At 39.2% G+C, this 12,095-nt stretch overlaps 1 protein-coding gene across 1 annotated transcript in view; it reads right to left on the minus strand.

Moving 5' to 3' along the window:
* Positions 1-456: 456 nt before the first annotated feature.
* The window catches only part of LOC116321853 (calcium-activated potassium channel subunit beta-4), a 45,689-nt gene continuing 34,050 nt past the window's right edge, over positions 457-12,095 (minus strand). Inside the window, exons 3-4 of the mRNA XM_031741796.2 lie at positions 10,664-10,791; positions 457-8,118 (exon numbers count right to left, since the gene is read on the minus strand). Of these exons, the coding sequence (XP_031597656.1) occupies positions 7,794-8,118; positions 10,664-10,791 (453 nt within the window). The 3' untranslated portion in view covers positions 457-7,793. The remainder of the gene's footprint in view (positions 8,119-10,663; positions 10,792-12,095) is intronic.

The raw sequence follows: 12,095 nt of genomic DNA on the forward strand, positions 1-12,095 counted from the left end.
CTCGTGAAATCTAAAAATAAACATCAGTTAAAATATGTCAAAGTGAAAGTGAACTCTCATCCTGTTAGACCCATCCTTTACATTACTGTCACCTTGTAACTCTGCTTGACTGTGAGCCACTAGAATTTGTATTCTGAGCTTGAGCTTGTTAAGCTGAGAGGTCAGCAGCCATTTCTGATTAATTGCATATTGTGCATAAACCTCTGGACTAGCATGTTATATAAGCGGCTGCCAACTCTGAGATCAGTTAGGAACGGTGTGTTTTGTAACATAAACAGAGCTATCATTAGCAAGTAAACGCCTATATCTGGCATTGGTAGATAACTCATATTCTCATATACACATTTAATTTGATTAGCCACAGTTGCTTCTGTGAAGCTAATATCAATAAATTAAAGTCACAAAGATCTGAAAATGAAAGAAGAATGTTCTGTGGCGAGACTTTGAAGACAAAAAGTTTGTTTTTATTTAAAGATTTCTATGAGGCACAATAGTTATCATCTTTATCGTTAAAACACGGGCGAAGCGGCTACCTGGGTCACATGATACAGTGCTGAGGTTCAAAGAAGATGGAGAGACGACAAGATACCTGCAGACAACACAGTTCTTAGTACAAAGGCATGATCCAAACACAAAAACCAGAAATGATTTGACAGTCATTAGAATAACACCGAGAATAATTATGGAGAAACAGTCAATGAAGGACTAAAACATTTAACCATCATCCACCTTTCAGTCACTGACTGTTACATCGTGGATTAAAACCGAAACATCTGTCAGAATGAAATGAAACATTTGTTTGTGTGAAGAAGCTAAATACAGCGTTTAGTTGCTACTGCAGGTCACAGCTTAGCATATGGCTTTAGATAGAAAATCTAACAAGAAGACCCCAGACAGAGACAATAAAACCTCATCAAGTCTCACGAAAATACACAGAAATGCTACAAAAAGCTACATTTTCTTTGGAGAGGACAAACGAAATTCATTGACGGCATGATGGCTTTTAAACAGCTGGATCCTGGATTATAAGGAAGTTTTAATGGTGTTTAAGAAGAAAAACAGGAGCTAACAGTAGAAACAGATTTAAAGTGTGCACAAATTTTCTTTCACATAAACTTCCCTTAGTTTTTTTGTTTTAGAAAGTTTTTATCCAACAGCATAATGGAAAGAGAAAAAGTTGGAGAAAAGGGCAGAAAGAAAGTAGATGAGAGAATCAGAAGAATTAAAAATGATAAAAGTGGCAAAAACAAGACAAGCAAGCAAGAAAGGACAAGTATTAAAAGGAGCAGCTGTACAAATAGAAGAAAGGGTCCAAGAAGCAGAAAAGGTAAAGAATTGATGACTTTTGATTGACTCCTTCAGGCACTGATTATGTTTTAATGACGCTACATCACTCAGTCCTGCTTCTGCCTCTCTACATTCATGGAGTCAAACTGTTCATTCTCAGTGTGACTGGATCTGTGGTTATTCCCCCTACATGTTTAAATGACTGACACAATATCTTTGTAAACTGGTGTTTATGGTTCCCTAAGCGGTCTGGAGAACATTAGCTCAGCCAAGCTCAGACTTTTTATCTTAATGAGGGGATTAGGATGGACCACTCTCCCTGTGGAAGCACTCCGGAGAAGTGCCCGTGGGAACCAGACATCCTGTGCTAGAAAGAAAATATGTTAGGGTCACGGGTGTCTCACACAGGAAACCAGAACACAAAACCTTGTTTTTCTTCACAGGTTTCTGGAGAGCATCAGACAGACAGTATGCATCAGCTGGTTTAAATCGATTTCGAAATGTGGTGGCACACTAAGGTGCTATATGTATATTCTTATTTCTGGAACCAGAAGTACCATCTTTGGATATTTTATTAGCCAATGCGAGCTAGCTTTGTTGGCAAACTACATTAAGTAGCTTCTTTAGACAGTCTGTAAGTACAGTAATCACACGGCAGCCATGTTATTGGTCAGATAACATCATTAAAATGCTCCAAAAGGCTCCAACAGCACAAACAGAGGTCCAGTTCAGGGAGTCCAGTTAACTGAAGCCACCTGTGTCACTATCCACCTGTGAGTCAAAGAGGCCTCACCCTCAGTAATGCAAACTTTAACCCTTAATACAATTTAAACAGATGAGTTATAAACTAAAGGGTGAATAGTCTATACAGGCCAATGCAGTGTTTGTATCAGGCTGTAAACATGTTTATTTATGCTGTAAAGTGTTAATATGGGAGTCTGTGGGTACTGACCAACTGCTGGGGCCCCTGCTGGACGTTAAAGGAACTGCAGCTTTTGGTACTTCCATATTGGGTTTACTTTTCAGACCCAGGTGTTGTCCATTAAGTGTGACCATGGCTTCAAATGAATTTTTGTTGAGATAAAAAGTCTTTCTACAATTAAAATACAGGGAATAAACTGAATTTTCATCTTGCTTGGTATTAGTTAATTTCAGGGGTAACCTTCAGATTTCCCATGAGTCCCACCGCTGTTCTCAGGTTTGTGTACTTTCAGCTTTTTCCACAGGTGTTCAGTTTTATAGATCAGAAATGAAAGCCTCCCCTCATCATACACACATATTTGGGTCATTGTGCTGCAACTGAGACAGACTCACTTTTGGACCCTTTAGTGGACATTAGAGGAACTGCCGCTTGTGAATAAATTTGAATTTTGCACAAAGATCACCGATGAAAACAAAGAACAATCAGATATTAATCTGACGTACTAAACAAACAATACATTCATGCTCTTAGGCTTTTTTAAGAAACAGTTAAAAGGCATCCAACAGTCAACACAAATCTCAGACAGGATAGACGTTCTCACGAAAAGCGATGTGAATAAAATGTGTTACAGCAGCAAAATTCAAGTTTACAAAAAACATGATGGCAGTCTCCTAGCTGAACCCGAGGAGGAGATGACAGGACAATAACAGCTCACTCGCTCAGAGAACAGCTTGGCAAAAATATTGCTTAAAGCAGGGTCAAATTTAGACTGCTGGGCATGTTTGAAAGGCGGTGGTAGACATTTGGAAACAACAGTTGATGATTAAAAACTCCCCCTGATACAAGATGAATCACACTTCGTGATTGCAGGTCTATTGTTAACTCTGCTGCTTGGCAGAAAATTAAGTAATTTTACCCAGAACGTTTCTGGAGATGAGCTTAAATATGTTTAAACACTTAAATTTTTGTCTAAACTCTTCCCTCAGCAACTGTCACGAATACCAGCAACACCAGGCAAACACGGCTGTGCAAACCAAACATCACACGTCCAAGCAGCTCTGCAGACTTCCTGAAACATGTTTCACATTGATCGTTCTTGAACAGATCCAGATGGAGAAGCTACTTCAATGTCTTCGCCAACATGTGGGAGCTGTGAAGATATTCAAATTAAAACTCCCTACAGCTTCTCCACCACCTGCTGTCTGCTGCTCAGCATCGTTACAGTTTGCAGACCGTTCGCTGAGAAAAGCAGAGATGCTTCTGCACCACCAAACATGGCTGCCGTTTCCACAGGACGTGACGTGGGGTGCCAACTGCTGCCATGGAGGAACGTCATCAAGAATCAAAAAAAAGATTTCCAGATGCCTTCAAAACAAGTGTTTGTGATTTCTTATTTTGCAAAATTTGAAACATAATTCTGCTTAAATATGATGCTGTATTAATATAGATCAGCCATTTCCAGACTTGCAAATTCAAAGGCCGACTTTCAAGTCTCAAAATCTCCTGTGGCACACGAGGCTAAGACGTTTACTGCTCCCAAAATTTTTAAACTTCTTCTGATTCTTTTGTTGACTCGAGAAATAAAAGATAAAAGACTAACACTTAACTTGCATACTTTGAAGGGCCACCCGAGTGACGCAAATTAACATAAATCATACCAAGTGCAACATTAAAATTTTATACACACAAATAAATCATTCATTATGATCCAGTATTAGCATGTGTATGACACATAATAATATGATGCATAATAACTTAAGTATTTTTATTTAATTTAGATCCTAAATGTTATGGACTGTTAAGGAGGATTAAAACTTTCACTGAAAAAGCCTCTAACTCTTGTTTCGCCACTTTGTAAAACTGTTATCTAAGATAAAACAATGTTAGAACGTTTGCCCGGTGCCTCTTTTTGTGTAATGTATCTCTGTTAGGGCACTGAGCTGCATACTAGTCTCTGACCCTGAGCTGGATAAGCGGAAGAGAATGGATGGTAGGATAGACGTTCATCGTCCAGGAAATCAAAAAAATAAATCATTTTAACTGGAATTTGTCGTAGTGCTCCTTGGTACATTTGAATATTTCTACATTTTCACAAGCTGATTATGACTGGGAACCAATAAGAAGATTTTGTGAGACATTTCTGTGGAAGCGTTACATACTGCCTCTGTGGGTGCCTGTATAGCGTACAAGCTATAAGCCTCCTGTCCCTTAGCTGTCAGCTCAGAGGGTTTCCTGTCTGTACAATCAGGGTTGAAGCCGAGCGAAACCATCTGCAGCACAGAGAATCCCCCGAGCACCCGCACACTTTACTCACATGGTCTAGTTTTTGTCCTCATTACTGCTGAAGACAGCATGTGGAGGGAACCCCGGGCCCTGGGCATGTGTCGTTTTTTTACCTTGGAGTGTTTACAGAGCAACAACGCGTCTGTTTCACATCCAGAGTTCAGGCTCACTTTCCTACTACAACCTTGTTATTATCCTCCTAATTAGACTCACTGATGCTTTGCTTTGTTTTGAAGCGTTGAAAAGTGAACAATGTGGCACAAATTAATGCAGAATTCTACTTCTAAATGCTTTAAAATGCAGTTTTAACGGGCCAGAACCCCTATATCGACAACTGCAGTCCTGCTAGATAACATTGGGATCTAAACTTATCCATTTATGGATATTTTTCATCGAGTAATAGACCCTCTCGCCCTCCAAAAAACAACCCCCCCCCGAATAGCCAGTGTTTCAATTACAAAATGTTCAAGAATGAGGAAATTATGGTGTTTAGCTTCAATGTCCATAGAAGGGTTGAAGACTAAAAAACATTAAGAACTAGTAGTCTAATCCATAATCACCAAAATATGACAAAATTGGTGATATTTCAATTAAACAGACTTATGATGTACTCGAAACACCACTTCAATGTCCATAGAAGGATTGAAAACCTTAACAATAATAATAATAATAATAACAATAATAACAATAATAATAATAGCAAAAGTGGACTTTACATTTCCACCTTTTGAGCTTTTGCCTTGTGTCTTATTGTCTTATTATTTTAATGGTACTGACCAATAAGTTAAAGCCACGTGCAGTTTGATGGACAAACTCATGATTCATTCATGATTTGCTTTAGGTTTGGTTTCGACTGGATGGAAACCTGGCTTAGTGAAATGGGACAGCATTTTTAACATCTTTCTTTTGACATAATTAGGGCAGTTTCAGACCAGTTCTTTAGAGGAAATAATAAATTGCCAAATTTAGACCACAGAATGTTCTAATTCCAACATTCACTTTTAATTATATAGTATCAAATATGCTATACAAGACAAAAGTCATCTGTCAGTTGCTTCGGGATGCTTTATATTTTAAAGTAAAAAAGTTATAACTGACTTGCAGGTGCCTGGTCTCTTTTACACTCTACTTTGAAGGGAAACTGTGGTGTAGCTGATTTTACTGAGCTAAACACATGAACTTTGTCTTTCTTTGGGTGCAACTTGAAGGGTAACTTTGTCAGTAACATTAGCTGTCGTTGTTTCTGCTGAGCTCCCTGCTGTCTGCCAACACCTTCACGGTTCAAAGAGCTCTTGCATCGTCAACCCTGTGGAGGATTCGAGTCCCTGAAGCAACAGGATCCACTAATGGGCACTCTGATGAGTCACCAGTGTATTTGAATACATAAATTAATAGGGCAGGTTTAATTATTTAAACTGAATTCCAAATATTGATTTAAAAATACCCGTCCATTTGCCTTTTACTGGCTCTTTATATTTTTCTCCGCTTCACTTTTTACCTTAAAATCCAGTCACAGAGCTGAGCAGCCAAAATGTTAGAAAAACCCACACCAGTCGACCTTTCAAAAAGGTCTTTGATCTTTGGAAACTCTGACTCTGAAAGTATTTCCAGAATATTCCAAGACTGTTTTAACTAACTGGATTTAACCTTCTAATATCCACCAGGTACCTGGCAAACCTCTTAGTGTAAACTTTAGGGTTATATGGGCTTCAGAAACTAGAGTTGTTACCTTTTAAATGTCATTCATAAATTTTCGTCTTCGTCCATTTGTGTACGCAAAACATGTTAAAATTACCAGGAAAAATTGATGTGAACCTAAACTGCTGACCTGGCAGATGTTAAGAGGTTAAAAACATCTTGCACAACCCCCCCCCCCCCCAAAAAAACAACCAAGAGCACAACAGACGACTAAACAATCCAGATATTTTCTATGACCACTGATACAAGTCAAAGAGAAAACAACAGTTGTGACTGTGTGCTGGTAAAAACTTTTTTCAACAAAACAAAATCACTGCTAAGCTCCTATAGGGTTCAGATTGTACTATAAAAGTGCTGTAGTAGACAACCATTTATCTTCACATATGTAATATGAAGTCTCATTTGTTAGAAGACTGATGAAAGAAACTCTCAGCAAAAGACTGCCTTGAGTTGCACAAGCTAGAAGAACAGAGACAATCCTGAAGGTAACATCAGGACTTTGCACCTCTGTTAAGAAACATTCATGGCTACTGGGACTTGGAGGAAAACTACATTAATAAGAGAGCTACAGAAGAGCAGTTACTTCCCAAATGTCAGTCCTTATGCTTGTGCTGTCCTGACAGTGCATCATCAATCACAGCATGAGGGTTTGGGTTGGGCTTTGATAGCATCCTATTAAATCTGAATCTCTGATAGACAAGTCAAAGATCAGCACGAGGAGTCAAAATTTTCTAAGAATCAAAAACCCTACCTGATTCAAATTTGGCTGATCTCAATCATTTTCTTACCACCAGAATATTTGCCAGACTCACCTCAATCCAACTTTGTCCACTTTCCTAAAATTGAGAATTAAGTTCAGTGTTTATCGTTTTGAGATGGGAGGAGAACCAGCTCTCATCGCTGAGGCAAAAGTATAAGTGGTCATAATGGGACTTCCAGTTCAATAATCTGAATTGGAGATGGTTAAATTTAAATAATTTTTAGCCCATACCCAGAATATCTTGAACATATATTGTTCTATATGTGATTAGTCGCTGCTGTACGAAGCCAGAAACTGATGGATGATCACTGAAAGATCTCTGATGAATAGATTTTTCCCATGTAATAGTTGGAATAAACTAATTTATATAGCTGGTCTATAACAAATTATCTAATTCAAATATTGGAGCTCACATGTAAGCTGAAATGACTGAACAAGTATAACAGATAAAGATACTTGATAAGAGACCCTTAAAACACCAGAACCTAATGAGTCTGGGTTTCTTGATGACTAGAAACCAGACCCAAAGTAGAACCAGCTATCAGTACCCAACACCAACTACCCTCATTTAAACAGCCTTTCATGCTAGTCAGAAGATTTCCACTGATCCACTTTAAGCTAAAATCAGGAAAAAGTCTGAAGTTTTGTACAGTCTTCCTGCTGAAATCTATAGGCAATAGTGGATTTCCCCTCATCTTCACCTAATTCAAGCATTCTGATCATACCAACCAGTCCGGACAGCAATGGGTTGTTGGTGGCGTCTTTAGCCATTTAGTCGACTTCGCCCACCGGCTCATTGGCATCTTAGTGATTTCATGCTGAAGAAACATCTTTCTGCTCGCTCTAATGTTCCCGATCTCTGCGCCGCACTGGGACCGCAAACAGCGGCAGGGTCCTTGAGGGCGATGACAGCTCGGGGTCAGAGTTCGTCGTGAGCGGGTCTCTGGCCTTGCTGCCGCAGCGGTCAGGTGGCATGGCAGACAGGTCTTGGCAGACCTCATAGGAGCACTTCCTCTTCTGGAGGGCCTCGGCTCGAACAGCCAGGGAGCGAGCACATACCGTCAGGAGCACAATGAGCGTGCCCAGAAGGAGGGAAACCATTGGCCAAAGAACACAGTGTAACAGGACACTGGTGTCATGGGAACGGCGCCACAACACGTCATCGGGCCTGAAATAAAAAGAAGAAAAAGTAAACCAAATCATCTCCTGTCACTAAAATTAAAGGCTTCCTATTTTTCCACAGTAATGACAATGATTTTTTTTCCATAAGAGGAGTTGCCCCCTGCTGGGCATTAGAAAGAATGCAGTTAAGGTCCACGAGCCACACTGGGAGTATCTTAAATGACTAGCTTGCTTAACTCAACAAGTGTTTATGTTGTCTTTCATTTAGGTAGTATAGCTAATGTTACATTAGCTGGATATCGTTAACTAAAATCCAACATTGGCATACTCAAATCATACTGAAAATCTTACTAAAGATGAACAAAATCCATCTCTCCTTTTGAAAAGTGACATTGTCGCATTTCTGAATCTCAATCTTCACATGATTAAAATGAATTGTACACCTAACAATTTAACAAACAAAGGCAAAGCTGCTTCTATGTATCAACAAAAACTAACATAGCAAATTTCCCCAAAATAGAGTTAAGCTATCTGCAGTGTAACTGAGCACACATTCATCTCCACAGTTAGCTGTGGAGCATCTTTAATCATTTCAGGGTCCAAAAAAGTTAAAATGTACAGCACTGCTATAACCTGTAAATGTTTGGGCGGCTGGTGAAGTCTTACTAGTTGACAGATAGTGGTGTGATACCTGGTGGCTAGCTATAGAGCTGTGGTTAGGTTAATACAAACACATTAGCAGAGGGAAAATGGAGGATGAGGGTTAAAAAGCGTTCAGTAAAGTTCATGCTGAAGTGAGCATCTTAATTCTGGGCCATTATGAGATCAGCAAGGATTTTATGAACTGTGAATCATGCCGATGCTCTAGTGGAATCCCAAAATAAAACTTAGGGAGTTGGAAGTGACCAGAAGAAAGATCTCCTTCAGCTGTGCAGAGTCTAATTTAAGCTCTCACACTCTGACTGACACCACCAGAAAGTTTGGGGGTATAACCTTAATGTCACCTCTGAAATGAGCCAGACATCTAGAGACTACATGTTTTTCTAAACTTAATGAAAAAAGAAACTTTGAGTGTTCCAGTTTGTTCTCTGAAACACCAAAGAAGAGCTGATGTGTAGCTTCAATGAGCTCCCACTGGGGCCTCATTTATAAACCAGCGTTTCCTCATTCGGATCCTTCTGGTGCAGAGATAAAAATAAAACTAGCCAAGGTCACAGGTAAGCACTGTCGGTGAATTATCGGAGGATTAAGCTGACACGCTAAAGCAGATCTCTGGCTTTTCTTTGTCTCATCAGTTTTTTGGACAGAGCCTGAATAAAAAGAGAGGAAAGAAGAGCTTCTTCAAACATCTCTCCGCCTGCTCTTGTTATCTTTCACTGCAGTGTTTATTTTCAGGTTGTAACCTCAGCATCCTTCTGCTGTTCTGCTCAGTGTCTCCTGCTCACCTCTGATAATCCACCTCCATCATACTGTTGACCTACATTTTCACCTTCATGTCATCGGTAGTGTGATAAAGGAAATTCAGAAAGTCAAAATATCTTATTTTAGATGAACAGACAGTGAAAGAAGTCATTTTTTTCTGCTGGTCTCTATTTGTCTTATTTTCACTCTGCAAGAAAAAAAATTCTGATTAGTGTGATAATCTAGTTTGAAGCATCATCTACCCGAATTCCTGACACGTCACTGTTGACGGTTTGATTTTTGCACTTGCTCCATGTTCTATAGACTGAAATTATTCACTGATTAACGAGATATATTTTGAGAATTCAGGCTGGAGCCTGAATTGATGTTTCACATTTTTTAATTAAAATAACAATAATGTATAAGACATTTAAAATCAGAATGAATGAAGTGGCTCTGGGTTTTTAATTAAAGGTTATTTTTTATTCATTTAAACAGTTTTTGGTCCAATGATTGAAAGACCAACAGTTTGAGGATTTTTGGCATTTGACAGGATTTTGCTTGAAAATGCAGTAGAACCACTTTGTTTTTTATCATGTTTTATATGTATATTATTTATGTATTTAACTCACATAGACATGAATGAACATTTCTTAAAAATGCACCAAAGTTAAAGAGCTAAGAGACCACTTCTCATCTAAACCTGCAACATAAATTCACCCTGAAAGCAAAATGTAAATAGAAATCATGTATAATGCACACAGAGCACTAATGAAACCAGAAGAAAAGATGAATATTGAAATAAAACTATAGTCAAGCAAACCTTTAAATGAATAATATGATGGTATTATTAGACAGTAGGTAAAACATGGCATAAAAGAGATAAAAATTTGAATTTATATTAAAATTTTAAATATAAGCATGAAGTTTGAAACCTTCTAAGCCACTGACAAAAAATGGCTTTAAGTATAAGTGGAAGTGGAAAGACTATATAAAGTCAGAGGTCACGTCTTTGGGGTCAAAGGTCAGGAACAGCAAATTTGAAAGTGGAAAATGTATCTGTCAGAAAGTCCGGTCATTCGTCTCCTGCGGTAACAATGATGTGACAGGATCACACTTTCTTTGATTTCCAATTTATCTGAATCGCACCTCCAAATAGACTGATCTGTAAACGTGTGCGTGAGCCTCACCGCCGCTGCTGGTTGAAGAAGCAGATGAACGACTGGCTGTTGACCTCTTTGGTGAAGTAATCCTCCCACCACAGAACGCTGTCTCTGTTCTTCTGGTTGTCCCTCTCACAGGGAGGCACAAACGAACACTGCGACAAAAAATTCAGCACAAATATTCAATTTAATTTACATGAAGTTTTACATCATATAAACATCATCAGCACACTTAAACATGTTTACAGCCGGATACAGAAACTGTTCTCTTTTCCTAACACCTGTATTTAATAAAGCACCTGTTTAAAGTTTGCATTATTAGGGGCGTGGCCTCTTTGACTGACAGGTGGATGGCGACACAGGCAGCTGTAGCTGATAGCTGCCTGCTAGGCTACACCTCAACTAACTGAACTGGATCTCTGGACCATGTTTGTGCTGTTAAAGCCTTTTGGAGCTTTTTAATGACATGATGTGACCAATATTATGACTGCTGTGAGGTAACTGTACTAACAGCGTCTAAAGAAACTACTTCCTGTAGGTTGCCAACAACTGGCTAATAATGTATCCGAATATAACACTTCTGGTTCTAGAAACAAGATGGTGAAAACCACAATAGGGTTCAAAAAGCTGAGCCTGGTTCTGCTGGAGGTTTCTTCCTCTTAAAAGGGAGCCTTTCCTTCATACTGTCGTGGAGCTTGCTCATGGTCAGTCTTCTGATTGTTCGGTTTCTCTGTATTATTGTAGGGTCTCTACCTCACAGTAAAAAGTGACTTGAGGTGACTGTTGTTGTGATTTGGTGCTCTGTATATAAAAAAAAAAACTGAATTGAATTAAATTGAATATACAGTTTGTGATGCAAACAGGTGAAAACAAGATTCAAAATATACAACATATAAACTGTACAGACAAAACTTAGAGGGTTTGACAGAGTGTTTCAGTGTTTCATCACATTGCTTTTGTGACAGCTCTTAAATGAATAAATAAATGACAGTGATTACTCGGCAGGAGGTGCTCTAATGAGGTCACAATAATCTGACAAGTTTAAAGGGGGGTCGGCATCGCTTTGTTTTTCTTCAGTTTTATTTTCAGGGAACAAACATAACCTCTGTGACACACGCACACACACACATACACTCTTAGATTCATGTAGCAGGAGGTTGATTGGTGTCTGGCTGGTTCCTGCGAATCGACTGGTTGCCATGATGATGACTTGATAGGTGCAGAGAAGGGGCAGGGGGTCGTCTCCATCAGTCATGGGAGCTGTGGACTCTGTGGAACTGTGGTGGATGTTTTTAACCGAATCAGAAGCTCAAAGGTCAAAAGCAGAACGGAGCATCTCTCACCAGCATGGAGCCACACCTGAGTTTGTGGACAGTAGGTGGAACTAAATTAAAGATGACAGCCGGCTAAATGATTCCTCAGGAGGGGCAACAGCAGCTGCTTGGACTGGCTTCAGTCT

This window comes from Oreochromis aureus, linkage group 17 (assembly GCF_013358895.1).
Source record: "Oreochromis aureus strain Israel breed Guangdong linkage group 17, ZZ_aureus, whole genome shotgun sequence".
NCBI lineage: Eukaryota > Metazoa > Chordata > Actinopteri > Cichliformes > Cichlidae > Oreochromis > Oreochromis aureus.